The sequence below is a fragment of the Homalodisca vitripennis genome, chromosome 6 (assembly GCF_021130785.1).
Source record: "Homalodisca vitripennis isolate AUS2020 chromosome 6, UT_GWSS_2.1, whole genome shotgun sequence".
In the NCBI taxonomy this organism is placed as follows: domain Eukaryota; kingdom Metazoa; phylum Arthropoda; class Insecta; order Hemiptera; family Cicadellidae; genus Homalodisca; species Homalodisca vitripennis.
Window position 1 is genome coordinate 63,337,319 of NC_060212.1, and position 25,194 is coordinate 63,362,512.

The window sequence follows — 25,194 nt, forward strand, 5'->3', positions numbered from 1 at the left end:
ACAAACGAACTAGATGTGGAACTGATTTCAAACCTGTCGATATAGTCGGTAAATAGAACACGAAAATAGAGTCATAATGAACAGAAGTCGAGTTTTAAGGGGCTGCATAGTAAAATTGAGCTTAAACTTATTTGGAAATAAAAGAGTAAGAGCTATATAGTAGTTTGAATTATTTAAATAATAATAATCATTTGCCAAAAAAAGTGATATCACAATTTTGGGGGGGGCCTTGGACCCCCTCACTAGCTACGTCCGTGCCAGACCACATTGTGGTTATCTTGTACGAACCAAAGTGAAAGATAATTTTGTATCCACGATGCGTTGTGTATTGATTAACATGTCAACCATTGACTAAATTCTAGTGCTCGAGCGTAAAATATTTATCATTAATAAAGGTAGCCCGCTTTTGTATACAGTTTTATTCGACAAACTGCAGACACGAGGCACATCAAAGTCGCCGGTGCTGATTTCTTATGCAAGGAGACAATAGAAGGTGTTTGTAGTGTTTGACAGTGACAAGGTCTTTATTGACTGGCTTCCATCGAACTGTCAGTAGGTTTGAGAGGTTATTTGGCGACGCGATGACAGACGGCATCTATCTGCTATGAATGAGTGTTTAAAAATCCATTTGAAGAATCAATAGTGAGTCATCAGACATTATGATACATCAGCAGAGTTTGTTTACTCTTATCGGGAACTGTTTGATTACAATGACGGAATGAGTGTGACGAGGCATAATTATACGTTAATAAAAATAGAATATTTGTTTCGACAGCACCAATTTGTTTTGGACATTTTAGTTGCTGTGGTAGTATTACGCAATTTCCGTGACATTATTTCTCCATAGGAACTACTATTGTACTATTGGATCGTATTGAAGATGACATATTCAGCTTTTAAATTAAAGTACACAGTGGTTTCATGTTGGCTGATAAGAATTGGCTTACTGTTATCGACACAATGGTTCCGTCCGTTAACTGATAAGAGTTGGCTTACTGTTAGTTAACGATACATGGAAACGTCTATTAGCAGATAAGAATTGGCTTACTGTTAGTTAACGACACTTTGAAACGTCTATTAGCAGATAAGAATAGGCTTACTGTTAGTTAACGACACTGGAGTTCCGTGCGTTATCTGATAATAATTGGTTTACTGTTAGTTAACGACACTTTGAAACGTCTATTAGTAGATAAGAATTGACTTACTGTTATTTAACGACACAAGGTTCCGTCTGTTAGCATCAATGGGGGACACTACAGCCACAATTAGCTGTATATATTGGTCCCTAATGACGTCAATAGACAGTTTTTTATGTAGATTATCTTTGTCTTTAAACTTTTCATGAAAGACAGCAAGATGTAATGTGACTCATTCTGAGATAACTGTACGCGTTTTACTAAAATTTGGCTCATTTGGCTCGTGTGGGTATCTTTCTTGATGGTAAATCTATTCGTATGCTATTCGTATTTAATAAAATTGTCATAGTAATTTATAAATAGGAGAGTATATAGTGGATATGTCTTAATTATTTAATATCTAGTAGGCCTATCATTATTTAAACCTAATCTTAATTCAAAAATATTTTTTTATTTCATGGTTTTTTTTACAAAAAAGCAGTGATATCCTTCTTGCAGGTAAAACATTATTAGGATAATCACCAGATTCCTGCAAGATTACTGATTGGAAATTATTAAAATAATAACAATGCATAATTTTTTTCTTAAGAACTCACTTTCTTCTTAGCACATGGTAAAATTAGGAACACAATACCGATTTTGAATATGCCTTCTCTGTAGGCAACCTAGTCTTACCAGCCTCATTGTGAGGTTTGGAAGATACCAGCTTTGAGGGCAACCCAGCCTCACTAGCCTCTTTGAAAGATTAGAACACGCTGGCCGGCCGTTGTTGTAAATCATATTTTGCCAGCTTATATTCGAAATTATATTTAACCCATCTAATTTAAGAAAGTTTTGGATATTTTATATAGTAATATTTTAACATTGTATTTTAGTTTTTTTCACAATGTAAAAAATAAATCATGTTTTAACAAATTATACCTAATTGTAACCTTTTACACTATCTATTTTTTGCTCTTATGTTTTGAAATACTTTTACCATAAGTACAGCCAAATGCCTTTTAGTATTTTAGTTTTGGGTCTTTTAGTGTAATATTTTTTTACTGATGTCTCTCCTCAGTGAGACCAATATATTAAGATTTTCAAGTTTTTAATTGGCAAGCAACTGTTAGATGATAATCAAATAGTCTTATGATGTCAGGCAAAATTAGATATAGAAAACCTCTCTAATACCTAACCTAGGGAACAGCAACAGTTGCGGACATTGGCCAGATCGCAATAACAGGATTATTGAGCGATTAATTCGTACAAGAAGTAGCAACATTCCTTGTCTTAATGTTAACATAACCATTGATAAAGTTGAAAGCTATCCAGATGACAAAAGTGAAATATGAGGTATGACCCTGCACGAAACTGATTAGTGTTTGCTTGTGTTATGCAGGATAGAATGCTGGAAGATGTGGCTTGGACACCTGGCAGTGTGCGGCTTTCTGTTGCTGCCGTCTCTGTCCCTCGCTCAGAACCACACCTGCCATCGCACAAAGACGTGAGTGCATCTCTTTTCTCTTTAGACTCATTGTACCTTGCACAGAACCACACCTGCCATCGCACAAAGACGTGAGTGCATCTCTTTTCTCTTTAGACTCATTGTACCTTGCACAGAACCACACCTGCCATCGCACAAAGACGTGAGTGCATCTCTTTTCTCTTTAGACTCATTGTACCTTGCACAGAACCACACCTGCCATCGCACAAAGACGTGAGTACATCTCTTTTCTCTTTAGACTCATTGTACCTTGCACAGAACCAAACCTGCCATTCACACAAAGGACGTGAGTACATCTCTTTTCTATTTAGACTCATTGTACCTTGCACAGAACCACACCTGCCATTGCACAAGGACGTGAGTACATCTCTTTTCTCACTAGACTCATTGTACCTCGCATAGAACCACGCCTGCCATCGCACAAGGGACGTGAGTACATCTCTTTTCCCACTTTAGATTCATTGTACCTCGCACAAAACCACACCTGCTATTGTACAAATACCAGTACATCTCTTTTCTCTTTAGACTCATTGTACCTATGCACACTTTTCCACACTTGCCATTGCACAAGGACGTGAGTACATCTCTTTTCTCAAACTCATTGTACCTTGCAAAATACCACACCTGCCATTCGCACAAGGACGTGAGTACATCTCTTTTCTCACTTGATTCATTGTACCTCGCACAGAACCAAACCTGCCTATTGCATGCCATCGCACAAGGATGTGAGTACATCTCTTTTCTCTTGATTCATTGTACCTTCGCATAAAACCAAACCTGCTATTGTAAAAAATACCACACCTGCCATCGCACAAGGACGTGAGTACATCTCTTTTCCCACTGATTCATTGTACCTCGCATAAAACCAAACCTGCTATTGTAAAAAAACCACACCTGCCAATCGCACAAGGACGTGAGTATATCTCTTTTCCCACTTGATTCATTGTACCTCGCATAAAACCAAACCTGCTATTGTAAAATACCACACCTGCCATCGCACAAGGATGTGAGTATATCTCTTTTGTCACTTGATTCATTGTACTTCGCATAAAACCAAACCTGTTATTGTAAAATACCACACCTGCCATCGCACAAGGATGTGAGTATATCTCTTTTGTCACTTGATTCATTGTACTTCGCATAAAAGCAAACCTGCTATTGTAAAAAACCACACCTGCCATCGCACATGGACGTGAGTATATCCTTTTCCCACTTGATTCATTGTACCTCGCATAAAACCAAACCTGCTATTGTAAAATACCACACCTGCCATCGCACATGGATGTGAGTATATCTCTTTTGTCACTTGATTCATTGTACTTCGCATAAAACTAAACCTGCTATTGTAAAAAACCACACCTGCCATCGCACATGGATGTGAGTATATCTCTTTTGTCACTTGATTCATTGTACTTCGCATTTAAAGCCAAACCTGCTATTGTAAAAAAACCACACCTGCCAATCGCACAAGGATGTGAGTATATCTCTTTTTCCCCACTTGATTCATTGTACCTCGCATAAAACCAAACCTGCTATTGTAAAATACCACACCTGCCATCGCACAAGGATGTGAGTATATCTCTTTTGTCACTTGATTCATTGTACCTCGCATAAAACCAAACCTGCTATTGTAAAATACCACACCTGCCATCGCACAAGGATGTGAGTATATCTCTTTTCTAACTTAATTCATAGTACTCTCGCATAAAACCATACCTGTTATTGTAAAAAACCACACCTGCCATCGCACAAGGATGTGAGTATATCTCTTTTCTCACTTGATTCATTGTACTTCGCATAAAACCAAACCTGCTATTGTAAAAAACCACACCTGCCATAGCACAAGGATGTGGGTATATCTCTTTTCTCACTCGATTCATTGTACATTGCCCAAAACCAAACCTGCTATTGTAAAAAACCACACCTGCCATCACACAAGGACATGAGTATATTCATCTTTCATTAAACTCATTGTCTCTCAATCACTTTTTAAGCCAAGAATTGTATAAGAATTACTAGAGAATACACTAAGAACGAGCTCAGTAATAGGGACATAATATGTATTAGTCTTTTCATTAACAGTGGCACCTATAGATTATGAATTATATTAGTGTAACTAGGTAGAAAAATATGCTTTGTTTACACATGTGTAGAGATCTATGGTAGCATCATTACATAAGATTAATATCAGACATATAAATATAATGAAATCAGCATGTATAAAACATTTTTAACTTTATAAAGTAATTTCATTTTGCTTCTTTGACATTTTTCCATAAGTATTCATTCACTGTAGAAAATGGACTATCGAATAACCACTTTAAGTCATTTATGTCCACATCTTGAGGCCTACTGGCAAGTAATTCCATAATACAACTTCATATAAGGGCTTCTTCTCATGTAAAGCTCTAATGAGTGATGAGTGATGAGTGGGAAAATGGAAGTTCGCTGCATGTTTGTTGTTCGAGTGTATATTGCAATCCCTGAGACCCCTTTCCTGCATTATCAAAATGTGCTGTAGGTTACCTGCAGATAATTTACACCAGACCAGACATCCATAGTGAAGATACCTTCGAACAGCTAAAGTAAAGTGAGCTGTCTTTTCTGTTGCTGTGTTATAATCACGTGAAGCTTAGAGCTCAACCAGATAACTGTACATGATTTGAAGGGTTATTATGAGGACTCTTTAAGAGTTTTAATCTACAAATAGAAATGTCTTTTAGGAGGTTTAGGACTTGAAGGATAATGTTTAAAACATTAAAGTTGTTAGCGACTTAACCATGTGAAGATATCATCTTTGCAAATAAATAATGCTAGAGGGGAAAGCGTATGGATCAATTCTCTGAAATTTTCATTGAAAATATTTTTAATTAGTTGTTGGCTTAACACGTTGACCGCTAAGAAAAAAATTCCTTATTTGACGCATGCGATGAACAAAAAAACAAAACAAAATTTCAGAATGGGTTTTTAACTATGTTTTTATGTATATCTGAACGTACTTAGAGGGTTTACATCTTTGTTGCAGTAAAATAAAATAAAAACGCCATTTGACGTTACCCGCATATTTCATTATTTTATGATGGTATATGCGTAAAATGCCATTTGGCGTTTTCACTTTTTATGCCTAATGTAACTTAGTAATGATTAAAATAAAGAAAATACAAATTTAGAACACTATTACTTACTTTAAATCAAACAAAATTGACCGTTTTTCTAGATAATAGACAAATAAGAATAATAACATTCATAATTGAAAGAGTTTTTGACAATGTTCATTGATGGTATTTTTGGAAGCATCCCACTAGGCACAACGTGGGTCTCATCACAAGCTTCACACATGTATGTCGTGTCTGTTCTCCTTTCCTCACCACTGCAAATGACACATCTCCTTCTTAGTAGCCTTCCTTTGTTACCCATGGGGAGTTTAGTAGGAAGATGTTTGGTAGCAGCAGGTCTGGCCACCTCATGTGCTAGTGGAGTTAGCAACCCATCAATCACGCTGAGTCTAAATTCTACCAATGACACATTTTTGCCAACGTTGCATTTTTTTGTAAAGCAGGTAAGCGTTCAGTAGGCTCATTTGTAATATATGGATCAACAACTTTTTGTACCACCTGATGGTCTTTCTTTCGCAGGGGTAGTAACTTAGGAGTTGATCTTGTCTGTCAATACCATTCATATTTTCATTGTATCTGATAATTGGCAATGGTTTTTGTTTCTCTTCTCTTTTAGTGATAATAGTCGTCATTTCATTTTCGTATTGGTTTGAAATGTACAAAACATCCCTAGAGTCCCTCCATTTTCCGACCATTACACCTTCATGCTACTTAGCAGTAGTTTCCCCCTTTTTAAGTTTCATTTTCACAAATTCCTTAGAGTTATCTACCCTATCTACACAGAGTGTTCCAGTTACGTATGTCTGTTCAGCAAGAAGTTTTTTTGCCAGTGGTACACTATTATAAAAATTGTCAACAAAAACAGCATGGCCCTTTCCCAACCATTCAGATAATAAGTGCATTACTACTACTTTTTCAGTGTGCCCAGCACCTGATAGATCATCCTTAGCTCCAGCATAAACGCAGAACTTCCAAGACTAGGCCATTTGGCTCAGATAGAATATACAATTTTAAGCCGTATTTATGCCTTTTTTGTTTGATATATTGCTTAAAAATCAAGCGACCTCTCCACAAGACCATGCTCTCGTCAAGAGAGAGTTCCTTTCCTGGTACGTATATGCATTGCATCTTATTATTAAAATAATCTACGACAGGCCTGTTTTTCGATTGTCAGACTCTGGATTCAGGAAGTTTCAAGTCTCTCCATTGGCTTATACAAGATTTTTCTGTCATACTTGATGATAAAAAAACATTTTCATCATTATCATTAGTTTCATTTATAATACCATGCAGAAAGGTGTCATCAACTAAAAGTTTTAAAAAGTCTAAGGGAGTATTGGCACCTGGTATATCAACACGTAAACCAGTTGGTTTCTATGAACATAAATGTTTTCATAACAGGATTTTCATTCCAATCTAGCTGAGGACGGGAAGCTTTAGTTACTCTCGTTTGAGTGTTTTGGCTTGTGGATGGTAAATTCAGTTGTAGACTACTTACAGCTGAGGACACGTCCGTCTGGCTATCATTTGCTGTGTCTAAATCCAATTCAGATACACTATCATCACTGTTAATATCATCACTCACATCACTACTATAAGCCTCAGATCCAGAATCAGAACAATAATACCTATCTATTTCACTAATAGTTAAATTATTCGGGTTTCGAGGTTCTTTCTTGTTTTGACTCATTTTCACACAAAAATATTCATTGAATAAAAAACGGCTTGAAGAATGTAAAAACATAACCTCTAAGTATGACCTTCCAAGACAAATTATATCAAATAACTGAATAATAACAACAGGAACCGACCGGTTATAGTGACCCGCCAAGAGCTGAGCAGAACGCTTTATGGCGTTATGCGCATATGCGGCAGATAGATGAAACGCCAATTGGTATTTCCCGCAGTCAACGTGTTAAGAGCTCACCTCACCGGTTTTTGGTTAAATTCAATGTTTCACCATTAGTAATTAAAAACAAATTATGAAATTTGATGTATGTTTTGTTTTTGAACTCAAACCATTCAAAAATTAAATCTTTACACACTTTTGTGGGAACTATTTTGTTTAAAGTTTATATAAGAAACACATGTATCACTGAACTCATAGTACGTGATATTCTAACTCAGCAATTTGATACATCAGAATTAGAAAATAAAAAATTCTAATATATTGAGTTTTAGAACCTATATTGAGAGGAAGAGATCTTTCTCCATACACTTATATATTGTAAATCACAAAGGATCAGCTCTGACATTTTGTATCGGACCAGATAAGTGCTAAATTAATTAATTAGAATTTGTTGTTGGTGTCATTTTAAAGTCTTCTAAACATTGTTTTAGAATATAAAAAATTGATTTCTTACAAAGTCTATAAATGACTATGGTATATGGCTTTCACAATCTAACCAGATGTGTTGTAAGTTTTTAAGGAGATAATTATTAGCAGATGTCGGCAGCTGATCCACACACAGGCCTGTCAGTGTCAGTTGTGTGACAGTGGCCTAATCTCTCTGTCAAAACATCTCTTCTAGCCATAATATACAAATGTCAAAACTAATATGTCTGCTGTTCAAAGCAGATGATTTTCTTTGACAATTCTCTACTCTGATCAACGTACATTATTAGTATCACTGAGATGATTGTGTTTTAGATTGTATAGATTTTCATTTTTATTCGATTTGAGGTTACTTTATGTTCAATATGTCATGGCAATAGTAGTACTATAAGAGTCTCGAGTCTATTTTAGATGTGTGTGTTTTATATATATACACACACACACATACAGGTGTAACAAAAAGGTTGGGCTGGCTATGCATTTTCAGATACTAAGCTAAAAATAAAGAATAACTTTTTTCTAATTTCCACTTTGTTTAGTTCCTAGCTGCCATTTTGTATTTTTTATTATCTCTAAAACTAGTAAAGGTAATGAAACCAAATTTGACGCATAGATTTGATGTAATAGGAAAAAAATAATGTGTTATTTCCTTTAATATTAACAAAGTGGTGTCTGTTGAAAATTTTTAAGGTCAAATAACAAACAAAAAAAAACCAGTATAGTTCTAAAAAATGTAGTAGACATCAACTATTTGGAGAATTTTATTGCAATTACAACGGTACGTGTTTCAAAGCAATCCGTCAAGGTATAAGCGAGCACAACCACTTTTAAGGTACGCTTGCATAAGTCAAAAGCAGCAATCATTTTGTCTTCTGATAGGCATCTGCTGTATTACATCAATTATAAAAAATTTACAAGGTATCAACTATTTTGCAATTTAAATACTATCAAATATTAAAAAATGTTTGAAGTCTTCCAAAATTATCAAAGTTTGATTTCCACCAAAAAAGCTCTGAAAAAGTTGGTTTTAATTTCTTTGTAAGGACACTCTGAGAACACTCTGAAGCACTATGAAGATCTTATGTATTTTCATAAAAATTGTGTCTTTACATAACTTTGTGAAAATTTCAGTTACAACTTTATTGGATTTTACAGTGTGTAGCGTAGAAATAGCAATTTCTACCAAACCTAAAATAAATCTTTACTATTTCAGAGTGGAAGTGAGGGTAGCTGTGCCTCTCCAGGAGCCTGCCACATTTCGCAGCTACACCTGGTGTCTCAAGGTGCCCCCTCGCTGCTCCAAGTACACTGTGGTCATGCGAGAGCGTATAACCTACGAGGCAAGTTGCCTACTTTATTTTACTAGACCACATGACTGGTTACTCTTTGTGAGACAGTCCTGTATTTTACTTTGTTGTGTTACTGTAATAAGTCATAATAAACTAAAGTGCAGTTGTTTGCTTCTTCTGTCGAAACATTCAAAAGAGAACACTAAAGAAAATTCTATGCTAAACCTTTCTCAGCATCTCTCTCTTCTCACGTCATTGTTTTTTATGATTTGGTCCTGTTTTTATTATTACATTTTACATCATGTGTTATTACATCTGTTGTCATTTTATAGGTTGTAACTGTTGATATTCATATGCACTCTGTCCTGCCTGCAAATTGTTAATTGTCTATAAATCGTTTTAAAGACCATCATAGACATTTTTAAGTTTTATGATGCAAATCAGATTGTGTAATTGTGCCTACTTCAAGAGTTTTTCAGAATGCTATACAAGGTTTTTTTGTGTAAATAAAAAAGGTATTTATCATGTAACATTGTGGATTACATTTTAACATGTGGTGTATATGTTGATTATATTGCTACAAAACTGTTCTAAACTATTTCTTAGCATATTAATATAATCATCAGCATATTTGGTCTACTTTCAGACCAGTCCAAATATGATATATTCTGGGCAAATTGTATAGGATTCAAGACATCTTAGTGTTACACTTGATTCTTTTTCTGTTTTAAGAATCAAGGATTTTACAAAAGGAAAACAGTGGAAAAATTCATTACAATCTCTGAAACTAATGGCCTTATACTCACATTTTTATAGAATATTGGAAATTTCTTACAAAAATTTAATTTATTAAATTATTTCAACAAAATTCTTTCAGTCACCTTCAAAGTACCTTCCATTCAATGCTAATCACTAATGGCATTCCAAATTGGCATTTATCAAGGCTTTTTTCCCATTGTTTGAAGAATCTCTAGAAGTCTTCATCTTTGTGACGATTGAGTTCCTTTTTGGAAGCTGTATTTACTGTATTTTCTCCAAATCATCTAAACGCTTCCCTTTTAATTTTTTCTTTATTCTCAGAAACAGAAATAAGTCTCCAAAAGACTAAATAATGGGTCATTCGTGATGTATGTGTGTGGAGGTATTGGGGGGGGAGGGTGGAACCAGGCTCCTTATCATCAAAGTTTTGTGTGTTTTCTCTGCACATCCTCTTGTAGACTTCTTCTTGATCAGTTTTTTACTAGTCTTGTTTTGGTCTGGGAGAGTTAGGAATCTTCCACTGGCTTCACGCTTGCTCAGTTTTTGGACCATACCCGCCACACGTACTCTGATGTTAGAGTCAACCTTCCATTAACAATGTCTCAAGCAGGAAGTACATTTCAAACACACTCTTAGTGACCTAGCTGGTGAAACAAAATAACAGTAAGAGATACTACGCTGAAACATAGTTTACAAACTAACACTACCTGCATAGCTGTTTAATGATGGTCTCTTATTATCTCAACGTAGTTGGTGAAACCTTTACTATGACTACAATAATGTCAACATGTTCTCAGCTCGAATTTTTTGTCTCCACTTGTAAAATAATTGTGGTTGGAGTCACTTATAATATTCAAATTTTCTTGTAGCGATATTAAACTGTATAATAAACTATTGCCCTAGATTATTACTCAATATGCTGAGAAGTATTTAAGTAAGGTGAAATCATTAATCCGATTGTCTGCATGAATTTGTTAAATGAACTGTTTTAGTATTTTTAATTGTTTGTGTAATTATTTCTGTATTTATTAGTTGCAATTTACGTTTATTCTAGTACTTTTACTAAATAATTTATTTAAACTAATAATCATACATTAGCAGCTTATAAATATTGTGAATTTGTAATTAAAATTAAATTAAAATCATAATTAATTATATAATATTTTATATACAAAACTGATTACTTGTATAATAACAAGTCTATTTTTACAATATATTCAGACTTTTTCAATGTTAGTAAAGTTTCTTGCCAAAAATGCTGTTGATAATACGTGACATGGTGAAGGTGGGTACTGTAATTGAGTGATCACTTATCTATTCAGGAGGAGCGATGACCTCATGTCAAGATGCTTGTTATTAGATTGTCTCAGTGAGTACATCCTTGTTATCCCGACATTTGTGGCTTAAAAAACCTTGCAGTAGTCTTTGAGTATAACGGTACAATTTTAATTTGGATCAGTTTCCTCAACTTCTTTCTATGATGAATATGTCCGAGTTCAAAGTTTACCTAGTAGTAAACAAGAGTTTTTTAGTCGACGTTGGTTATTGCTGTTATTGCAGTTTCTCGCAAGATATGTACAAACATTGAAGAAATGTGTGTGTGTGTGTGTGTGTGTGTGTGTGTGTGTGTGTGTGTGTGTGTGTGTGTGTGTGTGTGTGTGTGTCTGTGTGTGTGTGTGTGTGTGTGAGAGATAGCACACAGTATAAAAATTGTAGTTTAGACATTTAAAAAAATATTGGTGTGCATATTTGTAGGTTTTTACATTGTTTAAATGCATTATATTGTATTTTAAATTTGACACAAGTGACATCAGCTCGGATTTTTCGTACCTTGCCACTTGGAGGGATAAGCTAATGAAGAGCTGGCAATTGTAACCAAATTTAGTTAATCCTACAGATCATAGGGGACACCTGTTCGTTTTCTGATTGTTGACTACACTGGGTTTGACCTTCTCATTACAAACACAAGTTGAAACACGTCTTCAGACTCCAAAAAAGAACCATGAGAGTCATGCAGAGATACTTTTAGGGAGCTGGGATTACTGACTTTTCCCTGCCTCTCTATTCCCAAGGTGATCCTTCACTCCAAATCAAAGTGCGCTTTGGTTTGAGGCAGGGGTGTTCACCATCATGGAACGAGAGGCAGGGACAACTTTCGGGTCCAACAACACAGAACAAATGCATTCAGAAATTTGCCTGAATTGATTAATTTGCCTCCTCAAGTTGGTGTCAGACTAATCAATTCTCCCAAAGATATTAAACAACAAAATGAAAATAAAATTAAAAGCTCATTTAAAAACCATTTTACTCTGTTGACAACTTTATGATGAATCACTGGGACAACTAAGAGCAGAAACATTCACAAAATTGTATTGCCAGACCCTTAAATTGTACAAGAGAAGTTTGAATGATGTTGTGTATGTATGAGTGGGTCATTGTCAGCGAGAACGGTTAGATTACATTTAGGAAAATTGTGATACAATTTTATATTGTCATTTCACAATAAACAACATTATTATTATTAACTTCCAGTAGTTATGTCGACCGTCTCTAGTCCAGAAGCAGTTAGTTAAAACCATTATCTCAGGAGAGGCTCATTCTGTTAGATGACATTGTAGTTACTGTACACCCATTAGGGTACACATTCAGCACAAGCCTAGTTCTTGGGTTCTTTGAAAGGAAAGCCACAGTCATTCTTGGTTGAATAAGTGTAAGAACCTAGGAATAAACTCACACAATAGTTGTTAATATGGTTTACGTAGAGGAATATTATTATAATTCGTAAATCCACTTTTAGTGCAACACATTCACCACCAGATATCCCCTCTCACATTCACGTTTTGGATACGTAGTACAGTACTTAATATCTGGAAGCTTACAGTTTTCATGTTCTTTTCCTTTAATCCTTAATCTGAATATTTTACTGTGAATACCTCTTTACTATATATATAAAACATAAAAAATATAATTTTGGTTCGGATGGCGTTCAGTGAGATTTGATGTGTTGTGGCAGACAGAAGTGCGTAACGAGACTGTGGTGGAGTGCTGTCCCGGGTCCGTGTGGCTGTACAACGTGTGCGTACCTGCGTGCGCAGCATGTGCCAACATGCGTTGTGACACCCCACGCAATTGTTCCTGTACACCCGGCTACATCGGGCCCCAATGCAACCAGAGTGAGTTACAGACAATTCAAGCACATATCATTTCTTAAAATTTTCTTCTTTATGAAGTGGTTTCATAGATTTTATGCAGTAAATATAAATGTTGCTTATATTTAACCAGCAATTAACAACTGGTTTAACATTGTTAATGACTCTCTTTGTTTTTTCATGGGAGCCTTGCCCTTGATTACCATGGATAATTGATAGTTGACTGTTACTGATACTCACACCAGATAACTTTCCCCATATTTCCTCTTGTTTAAACAATACATTAAAATTCTCTTGCAAATCCAAATTCTACTGTTAAAAACTTCTATTATAAATTTAGCCGTTTTAGATCTCCTTCTTTACTCGACTTGCAAACTGTTTCGGAAGAATGCACTTCTCTTTGCCTGTTGGACAACCTTTTCATTCACAAAATCAGTGTCATGAAGAGAGTCATCAGACTAATAAAAGTCTTAGAGCTATTTTTTAGTGTTTTACACCCTACTGTTGAGATATGTGTACTCCAGGCATTAAAGCCATTATGTGGGCCGAGGAAACTCATTGCCAACAGATAGTGTTGTTGAGTGTGTTTTTAATGTGATATATTTGACCTGATAGTGAAATGGTATGATTGCAGCTTGTGAAGTCGGCTGGTGGGGAGACCGTTGTGCAGAGGCTTGTGTCTGCAGGGTCGGAGAAGATTGTGACCCCGTGTCAGGTAGCTGTAGCCCCTCCACTTCCACTCTTCCCCCTACAACCACTAGCATCCCCTCTCCCCCCACCAATACCACAGCACCACTTCCTTCTATCAGCTCCACAACGGTGACAGCCCTACCTCCCACCAGCCTACCCTCAACCTCCAGCATTCCGGTGACGACCACGCCCAACACATTCGTCAACCTCACCCTACGGGAGCCCGCCACGTCCGCCGAGGACTTGACAGACTTCAACGTGATCCTGAAGCCCCGAACCAATGACTCAGTGAGACTCGTGGCGACCAATGAGGATGTGAACAGTTTGAATGCTCTCGGGGACCTAGACTATCCCGTCTTACCGACGGAAGTAGTGGAATCGTATAATTACGAACGCGAACAGACTAAGAACATGGAGATGAACAGTTTGAGTGTGAATGACAGTGGCTCGATGGTGAACGACAGATGGATCGGTGAACTGGGAGCGCACTCCGGTGTCACCCTGGGCTCTGCGTTGGGCCTCCTCGCTCTGCTTGTGGTCGCAGTCAGTGCTGTAATACGCTGCCGCAACCACAAAGCTGCACAACACCAGGTGGCTCCGGTTGACAAAGATGTGCTCCATCTTGTCGCCAGGAACAGTCACTATGCAGTTCCAGGTACGAATTTGATAACTAAACATTTTTGCTTCTGTGGATGATAATAAAATGTTATGTGTACTTTTAATCTAGGAATCAATATTTTTGTGTAAAAACTGTTCATTTATTGTGTATGACATGCAGTAAAGAAAATATCATTCTGGCTTTTAAAAACAAATTTTCCACAGGAATTGATGATTTACCTATGGCTTTGGCAAAAGAATCACTACCATTCGTCTCCAAGCCACTCACACACATAATATTATGGTTGATGCAAATCCTCTTCATTGATTTCAGGATATTTCCTGTTTAGTCATAAAAAGGCTAAAGTAATACCTCTTAATAGAAAATAAAACATAAATGATCCATCAAGCTTCAGGCCAACATCTTTGGTGAATTACTTGTTTTCTCAAAGAATTTTGAAAAAGTAGTTTTCTAGTCAGCTTTTGGAGTATCTGATAACAAATCAGGGACTTGATAGTTAGCAACATGGTTTTCAACCAGGCAATTCCACAGTTACAGGATGTGTAAAATGTGTTATAATAGACTCAATCAACAGGTATAAAAAAGTTATCAGATTTTTTTTACAACTTACCAATAAATATTGACAGTGTGTTACTTGATGGGTTGCTTGGTGTGCATAATGATTTGAATATAAAGGACAAGGAATACAATTGGTTTTTTATCATACTTAAAGAATAGACAGCAGTCTATTCATATTTAATGCACTTTAAATTATCCATGAAGTAAATATAATTACATCAGAACCTTTTTATCAAAATTTGAAACAGTATAACATGGTGTTCCTCAGGGTTCTATCCTGGGCCCTCTTTTATTTCTCTGCTACTTGAAGGGGCTTCCTGGGACAATTCCAGATGGAGGTTCAAAGTGCCTTTACGCTGATGATTCAAATATTACTATTTCAGATAATAAATAAGAAGATATTGAACTGGTGTTGTGGGAGCTTGTGCAAACAATCAATTCCTGAGAGTGTTCATCTGGGTAGTAAACATAAAGACACCAGAAGTTTTATTTAGGTCAGAAAGTGTGTTTGTTTAGAATTATCTGATTGTAGAATTCACTTACGAATCCAAACTAGCAAACGTATCAAACACATTTTTTTTAATCAAACATATCAGCTTTAGCTTTTTGGAAAAATGTATTAAATTAAAATTGCCACACTATGTTAATAGGTGCTAATCCCATTTCTTGTACTGTTAAAATTAAAAGAAAATATAACGAAGTATTGATTTATGTTTTATTTCATGATTACACCATAGATCTCAAGAGTATTGATTCTTATACTTTTAATGATGTGTCTTTTAAAACAACATAACAAAATTTAAAGCAAAATACCAATACATTGCAATTATCTGTTCACAAGTATGGATATTTTCGTTTTAGATATGGGGAGGAGGGAAGAATTCGGACGAGTGGAACTCACTTCTATGATTCAGAAAAGGATTATATGTGTATTGTTTAACTTGTAGCCCAGAAATTCTTTCAAAACTTTTTTCTAAACAAGAATATATGTATATTTTTACAATAATTCAAGTAGTCACTTATTATACCACAGTGATTACCATTACTCCGCCATGACGCTATTAATTTGAAGTACGAAAACCTTAGACAAGTTTATTTAAAGCATACCTCAGGCATTATCTCATAAACAAGGATTTTTACTTATTTCTAAATTATGGGTGACTTGGTGTATGTTCTACTTAGCCTATACTGAAGAACAATAATAAGTGCTGGATTTTTCATAAATAAGTTATTCGGTTATTCAAATACAAAATTTCATTTATATTTATGTAATACTTGACAATTGTGGACTGTTTTAATTTTATATAGTTTTTAAAATTCTGTTTTAATCACTAACTTATCACTAAATTGTGAGTGAAATTATCTATGTGTGCTTTGGAACTGCTTGTTAGTGTTATGTTAGAATTTTCACTTCGTTGATTGTATTGACAGCTTAAAGTCATTAAAACTCATTAATTTACATGTAAACTAAAACATGTCTAAACAATAATACAATATTATATTTTTCAGGACCTCCTCCATTTTCATTCATCAATGGATACAATATGGACTCGGTTACAGGTTTGTAGACTGCTAATTATTTGTAAACTAAAACAATAAAACATTTTCATTATATAATATATACTTAGTTGAAACTATTTTTAAGTTATTTTTTGTTTTTTTTCTGTTATGACGAATATTGTGAAATTTGATCTTTTATCATCTATTTAGATCTAATTGACAAGTTTAAAAATGGTAAGAATCAAGCACTTGTAGATAATATTAGTAATTATGTAAAAGCACGTAACAAAACTAACACCAGCTTTTTAAGTGGAAAGGCATCTGCATACCATAATTTGATGATCATGAAAACGTAAATAAGAAATAATTCATAAATATGAAAGAAAAAATAATAAAGTAACAAAGATAAATAGAAGTAGAAAACCTTAATTGACTATGCATTTTTAATAAAAATACAGAATAAATACAAAAGCTCAATACATTTAATACAGAAGCTAATCAGGACCCTTAACATTTATTTACTGAGGTGACCAATTGTAACAACCAAACTCTGAGCCAATCAAACAAAAAACTGAGCTAATTTGTTTTGATTGTCACCAAGACTACCAACAATGCCAATCTAAACGTAGTTCCAGTCCAATGGGAATAAATGACTGAATCACAACTTTTTAGGAGTTACTGAGGTTACCAATTATTGTATAATAATCAAAATCCTTGTGCCAGTCAAACCAGAGGAAGAAACTCAAAAGTGATTTTGAATAGAATTTAAGAATCAACGAAATATTGAAAAACTTGTTTGTTCAACAAACCTCATCTACTTGCCATGGGAGAGTTATGAATTATTTTCATGGAGGTTATTTTTTGGCTTATAACTTATTTTTTATTTCTCATTCCCCACCTCTCATGACTTGTTTTGTTATCATTATCATAACACTTAGGTAATTAAGGTAGGTACCATGCACCAGCTTCTGTCTACTACTACTGTTAGTACACTTCTGTAGCCTTGCATAGTTCTTCTAGTATTCTATCCCTTGTACATTACACTCTTATATACTTGTCGCTCATTGGACGAATGTTCGTAGCTGAGAGCATCTCCTCCAGTTCAACATATACTTCACCATTAATTGCACTGTTCGGAAATATTTTACACTTCAAAATTCTATCCTCTTTCAGACCTACCTATTCTATCTATAAGTTATCATGTCACTATGTCTATTAAAACATTTTTTAATGTTGAGTAAATTCTTTAATTTCTTATGCCTCCTCGATGTATTTCTTCAAACTTATATGGTACTTCATCTATATCATACTTGAAATGGTTTTGTTAGATAAGTCTTTCATGGATTGATTTTATTTACTAAAGAATTAGAATAATAATTATAATATTAGAATAATAAAAATAATAATAATAAACACATTTACAACGACGTGTACCCCATCAGGTATTCGTGATCTTTCACAACTGCTGTTGTGTATCCGATTAGGTACACAGTGGGCTTTTTTAAAGTGTGTTTACCCTGTGGGCGCACAATTGATTAATTTTTAAAATAACTTAAATTTTTAGGCACCCTTTGGGTACATGGATAAAAATTGTAAAAAACATATTGAAATAATGTTTTTTATGCAAAATTGTGATGCATACATACTTTTCTTGTTATACTTAGATGTTTTAAATAAAAAAAAAACCATTACGGTTTTATTGCCATAAATGTAGAAAAATTCTACAGCAGAAAAAAAGGTCCGGAAAAAGCCGTCGTCGTGAACATGTTAATAGAAAAATTTAACACGTTAGCTGCCACGTCGGGCCAAATGGACCGACGCTCTACGTCTTTAAGAGATTGCACGTCGGGTAAAGTGGCCCGACAGCATAACAATGACGGTACCCGCCATTTGATTACCTTCGTGCCTGTGCTGCACCCTGACGACTCTAACTGAAACTGATTGAACTATGAAAGAGTTCTGCTATTAATAGAACGTTGTTTGTTGTGTTTATTTTCGTTATTAGTGATATGAATGAGAATTGCATATTGGACATTTTCGTCGGGCCACATTGCCCGACGGGTATTTTTATAAGTGTTAGAATATAAAATAATAAGGTTTTAGCCTTATTATTGCTACCAGGAAGAATAAAATATATGATTTGTTATTTTACAGTAAAAAGAGATTTATTTCACAAGTTTCACAAAAAGTAAATGTAGTAAATAAAAAGTTGTATCTTATTTATTTTCATATTTTTTGCTTTCCTTACTAATTCTAATAATTCAATCTTATAAGTAAAGAAAAATAAGTAAATACAAAATTACCCTATACAAAAGATGAATAAAGATATACTATTTGTGTATAATTTTGAAGCATTTTTCACACAAAAATGGTTTTTTCTGGACATTCACTGCAAAACGTAGTTACTTGTGTCAAATTTCTTGCTACCTTACGTCCTTTTTCCTCTGATACATTTTTGTAGCACAACTTGCACACCTTTCTTTGTCGGCGTTTTTGTACTCCTCCACAACAAAATCAGATGACGTCAGGTAGTGGTGCCCTGTAGTGGTCACATTTGGAATGCGTGGCTCTTCCTGCACGTTCATCAAGGAACAGGCCAATTCCTCTCTGAACTTAGTGATAGAGACTAAGTTTTGTTTATTTTTATTATGAGATGTAGTGTGGTTAAGAAAATTATTGTAGGCCAACCAACTATTTACCACTGCAGTTCCAAGAAGAAGTTCTTCAGCTAGTTTGTGGAACCAACGCATTGTCTTTCCGTACTGCAGTGTTGTATGATGACATTTGATCGGATACGTCTATCCCAACCTTCGCCTTATTGTAGTCAAACGATGACTAATGGCTTCATTACATTTGGCCCTCAAACTTTTTTTTGGTCAAGGACGACGTACTCTGGCCTATGGAATGTGGAAAGCATGTGTACCTCCCTTTTGTCTTTCCACTTGGTAACAACTACACCATCTTTATTTTCGGAACAAACCATTTCACCTTTACAAAGTTTTTGTTTTTTTAAAGGTTTTTTGGTAGGCCTTTACGACTTTTTCTCACACGGTACCAGCAAGATGTGTTTTGTTTGACAACAAAGCATCAGCCAATTCTACTGTTGTATAGTAGTTGTCCGTATAATTTGTGGCCTTTATTTAAAAAAGTTTGTCATGAGTTCCAGTACCACTTTAGTCGCAACAGATCTGTCTTTTGTCACTTCTACAGTACCTTTCCCATGTATACTTTTACTGCATAAGTATAACCCGTTTTATCACACAGCTTGAATATTTTTATCCCATACTTGTGGGCCTTTCCGGGATATATACTGCCGGAAACCTAGTCTACCACGAAAACGGCACCATAGTTTCATCAATAACTAAATCTTGCTCTGCTACTTTCAAAGTGAAGAATAAATTGTTTAGTGCTAGAAGCAGAGGTTTTATTTTACCAATTCGCCCATCTCTTTTGAGGTTTTCATTACTGTTAAAATGCCAGAAACGTAAGAGTAACTGAAACCTGTTTCTACTCATTATTTTTCGGGCAACTGAGAATTTATACAAAGGGATTTTTTGACCAATAATCATGATTCTTGGAAGTTCTACTAAAACCCATATATAAAAGAAGGCCAATAAATTGTTTCATTTCCCCATGATTGGTATTTTTCCAGTCTTTTAGCCTACTCTTACGACTTAGTCGCAGCTTTGAAATTTACTTCATTTGCATTATGATTAGTTTCAACAACCATAAGTTCAACTACTTCATCTGTCAAAGTAATGACGAAAAAAAATCTATTGGTTTTCTGTGTGTTCGGTAAACAAAAATTAAATTTTGTTGTCTGAGTGAACTGAAACGTTTTCTGCTTACCACTCAAACATTTCCCAGCCCAAATCATTGTCCTTGGCGTTAGTAGAAATCAAGGAAGTACCTGTGATATCTGTAACTGTTCCATTAGCATCAGTAGAATTAAGTTCCACGTTTGATTCTTGATTGTCATCAGAGTAATATTCTGATCAGTACCAGGATAAAGTCTAGGTCGCTATCAGTGTCATCCGGTATATCACTAAACCACCATTGACTCCACACTGTCATCATCACTTATTTCGGCAAACAAATCACCCGGGGAAGACGGATTCTCAATCATACGTTCGATTTCATCCGTAAGAAGATTATCGCCACTCATTTTTACCGATCAGTAGTATACACGCACACAACTATCGAAACATTACTTATAAAAAACACAATGTAGGATTCCAGTAACAAAACACGTCAATTGGCACTCAGCTATGTGGAAAAGGCGGGTTAGAAGTAAGCTGATGCAATTGCAGACAGAGAACTAAAGCGCGCGGGAATTATTCAGGCTGCACATCAACAAAACGAAATTATCCCTGAATCAGGCGTCGGGCGTATTGGCCGACGGCAAATGATTTATGTAATATATCGCCTTGTAAAAAGCTCTGTGGGGCCAATGTGCACGACGCTTTATAAACGTAATAAATATATATAAATCATAAAATCATGTTTATTAGTAACCAAAGAAGAGAAAAATAACAAAAGGTTATAACAATTTATCTTTTAAAAATTTGGCGCTTTAGCGCTTAAAACATATTTTTCGGGGTTGGCAGCTAACGTGTTAATACTCAAATCAATTAAAATAAATATTTTAAATTAATTATTTTAACTAAAACTTCCACAACGTTCTTTTTTGGTTCCATTATTATCTTTATTTCATATTATGAGTATTGCAATATAAGAAATACTTCACAATCCTCAAATCATATTCCTTTTGCTGATGATACTGCAGTTCATTGTTAATATTTAAAAAATATAGAAAATTACCAGAAATTAATTTACATACATACACATTTAAACTTGCTTTTATTTCTTTGCTTTGATAGAACAACAGATATATAGTTTATAATTATGTAATGTTTGTTGTAGGAGAAGAGCGTGAAGATAACTACGACCACCCACGCAGTGCTCGCTGTTTAGTTGTCAACGAACCAATCTATGACGAACTGCGATACTAACAATCATGTCCTCACCCCTGTACATATACTGCCTAGTACAAACTCCACTGTTACATATTTAAAAATATAAGCTCTGTTATATGTTGGTACTAAAATAAATTTTCTTTTTAAAGTTTGTTTATTATTCCCAAAAAAATTCAGTTTTAATCTTTACTTTTAATATTAAACAATGCTGAAATCTGTATAATTATTTATAACATGTTAGCTTCGTTTTATGTGTCATACAAGTGGATTATATGTTTTTTAATGTTACAAACACAAAGTGTATGATTTCTGTTGGAAAAGTTTGTGGTTTGATATCGATATAGATCTGAGTGTCATAGTACAATCATACAATTGTTTTTTGAGAAAAAAAATTAGATAAACAGTTTTTTTTATAAAGCTGTGTTTTTTTTGGAATGCTGAGTACAAATTCACTGTTAGCCACCTTGATAAAAATCAGGAACATAAAGTGTCACCAATAACCATAAAAACTTTGTATTTTTTTTAGTTATAATTTATTTTAAAACCTAAAATATTTAAGTAAACAAGGTAGGAGTGATCAACACCATGTGTAGCATGTACAGGCTTCGCTTAGGTAGCATACAAAAGTTCAAGTCTATAGATCATTGGATTCTCGAGATGTCCTGCAAAAGTAAATAGACAGACAGACATAATCATACAGAAAAAACAATTTTACATCCTCCTGGCAGAACAAAGAGAAATTTTGTTAGCATACTGAGTGATAGGCTTCAATAGTGAGCTAGGGAGGGTAATACAACATAAGAGTGCACTAAAATCAAATCTTGTCACTGGTTTTTAAAAATAACTTTCCAATCAATTACTTTTTTCTTTTCACTCTATAGATAAGAGTTACTTGTTAAAATTTGATATAATTTTATTGTACTCAGTTTGTTTACAAATTTATTGGTGTGCTATTTTTTTGTTGCCATTATGGTTACCTATAATGTAAAAATATTTGCTAACGCTCAGCCAAATCCCATGGAGTGTCATGCACCATCATCCAACTCAGTATTCTGCTTATAGAAATCAAGCTGCATACAAAATTTTAAATCTATAAGTCAGTTTGTTTTCGAGATATCATGCGAACAGACAGGTAGGAATGAAATTTTTCCAGCCCCTCGAGTGATAAGCTTTGCTAATGTTCAGCCAATATATCTATACCAAATTAAAGATAACAAAATTTTCTATAAAATCCATATATATCGATTACTGATTATTTGATAATGCTTGCTGTTATTTCACTGAAAATGGTGACTTTTTGGTCTTCTGATGAAAACGAAAGAAGCACTAAGATTTATATGCCTTACTTAAAAAGAATATTATTTATAAAATTAAAATTAACTTGAAAAAATGCATGTATATTGCAAAAGACTTCTGGTTGTGAGTTAGTTAATACAGCAGAACTATAGAAACAGTGTTTTGAGCCTTCCAGCTAAAACACAGCATCAAAAGGTTGTGTTGTCTTTGTAACAAAAATACAATGTGTTTGCTTAATACCATTACAATGGGACATTCTACATTTCTGAGACAAAGACAAAGAGAGAATAATGAATGCCCTTTGGAAACAGAATCAAGACTACTCAGTGACTATTTGTTATTTACAGTGATCAGATCTAAGTAATCAAAAATAATTAATTGTGTAAATAAAATCTATATTTAAAAAATGTAAACAACACTTTATATACTGACTTGGGATTATGTACAATGTTCCATTAGAAATTGTCTTAGTAATTCCACAAGATTAAACAGCTTTACACAATAACAATTTGTTAGCTAGTACTGAAAACTAATATTGATTAATAATTAGTTGAGCTCTAGCAAATACAGTATTACTCTATGAAGATTTTTTTTAGAACTTGTGTTAATAATTCCCACAAAGAAAACAGCTCTTGATTATGATAAAATAGCAACCGGCACTAACGAAGTTACCATATCACTGATTTGTTGAACTCCAGCTAATCTGGTGGTTATATAAGGATCTCTCAGCGAGGCCGAAATGTCTCAAGATTTTTTTAGCAGTTTTAGTATTTTCAACAAAGAAAACATCTTTAGGTTCAATAAGAAATAGCTAGTACTAAATAAGATCACATCATCGATTGGTTTAGTTTAGTACATTCACAGCTCTTCAATCACCTGGGATAGGTACCCAATACTAGTCTTGTATATTTTGGTTTAACATCTGCTGACTAAAAATAGCTCTCTTCATTGATGTGTAGATGGCTCAAGATTTTTACTAATAATCCATTGGCTATCCACACAGATACTGAAACATTATCAAGACTTTGGTTAGAAATTTGATTTGTAATTCCAAGAACAAAAACAGCTTTGCATTATAAAAAGTTGACGGCCAGCACTAAATAGGTATATTAATTATTGATTGGTGGAGCTCCAGATAATCACAGTATTGTTCCTCCCTCTTTACACACCAGTGGATGTGAATTACTAGTCCAGTCAGCTTGCTATAACAACTGCTAAATGTAGATAACTCCTCAAAGAGGTTGAAACGTACATATGCATATATGATAAAAATGGTTTTAACCCTTCCTATGCTGTAGACAGATATATTGAGAATAATAGACTTTGACATAAACACCAAACACGATTATATCCAAAATTATACAGTATGTCTCTTGGAGAGCTTTGAGTTCAAAAACAGCCTTCGGAATGGCGGGTGCACACTTCATGCTTATCGCGGTTGACTAGAAGTCTTTTTAGAAGACCTACATTTCGCAGCAGGAGGAGGGTGCCATTTGTCTAGCTCCCTCCACCTGCATGTGGTCCTACAGAGCCATAACCAAATATATCCCATGTCTACCCAGCCGATAAGAAAAGATCTATGAAACCTTAGATAAGAAAATCCTAATATTATAAATACGAAAGTGCCTTTGTTTGTTTTGTTTTCACGGATAAACTACTCAACCAATTGTATTAAAATTTTACATGGACATTCTTTTGGTTCCTAGGATGAATATAGCCTTATTCTTATTTCAAAAATCCCTCCGGGCTACGTCCCACTGGTGTTTAAAAGTAGCAAGAAATCCCAACTTGATCTCTAAAGTTGTGTAATATTAATTGAATGAGCCTGTCAAATGTAATCAACTGTTCTGTGGAAAAATTTTTTTATGATTTTCAATTTGTTTACATTTGTAGTAAGTAAATTTTCTAATAAGTAATTATAATCTTTAAAGCCGTTTTAGATTTAAGCTATTATGTAAGTACAAATCTACCTTAGAAAATGTCCTAAACATAAGGCCAGAGTTTGACTTATAAGCAGTCGACAAGAACTACACTAGTTGAAATTTTACTGGACTGTTCCTTCAAACTAATTTTTCCAATTCCACCTTTAAATTTTCTACAATATTTAAAAACTTTTAGTATAAATTTAAAGACTTATATAAATCCGAGGTACGTACAAATCTACCTTTAAAAATGTCCTAAACATAAGGTCTGAGTTTGACTCGGAAGACTCCCTTTGAAGCAGTCGACAAGAAATATACTAGTTGAAAATTTTCTGGTCTGTTCTTTCGAACTAATTTTTCCAA

General features: G+C 34.5%; 1 protein-coding gene across 1 annotated transcript in view; it reads left to right on the forward strand.

Annotated features, from left to right (window-relative positions):
- Nucleotides 1–21,761, forward strand: part of LOC124365404 — a 52,285-nt gene extending 30,524 nt beyond the window's left edge. The window contains exons 3-8 of the mRNA XM_046821384.1: nucleotides 2,518–2,622; nucleotides 9,287–9,413; nucleotides 13,135–13,294; nucleotides 13,905–14,615; nucleotides 16,647–16,697; nucleotides 21,561–21,761. Coding sequence (XP_046677340.1) covers nucleotides 2,518–2,622; nucleotides 9,287–9,413; nucleotides 13,135–13,294; nucleotides 13,905–14,615; nucleotides 16,647–16,697; nucleotides 21,561–21,649 — 1,243 coding nt within the window. The 3' untranslated portion in view covers nucleotides 21,650–21,761. The remainder of the gene's footprint in view (nucleotides 1–2,517; nucleotides 2,623–9,286; nucleotides 9,414–13,134; nucleotides 13,295–13,904; nucleotides 14,616–16,646; nucleotides 16,698–21,560) is intronic.
- The last annotated feature ends 3,433 nt before the right edge of the window (nucleotides 21,762–25,194 follow it).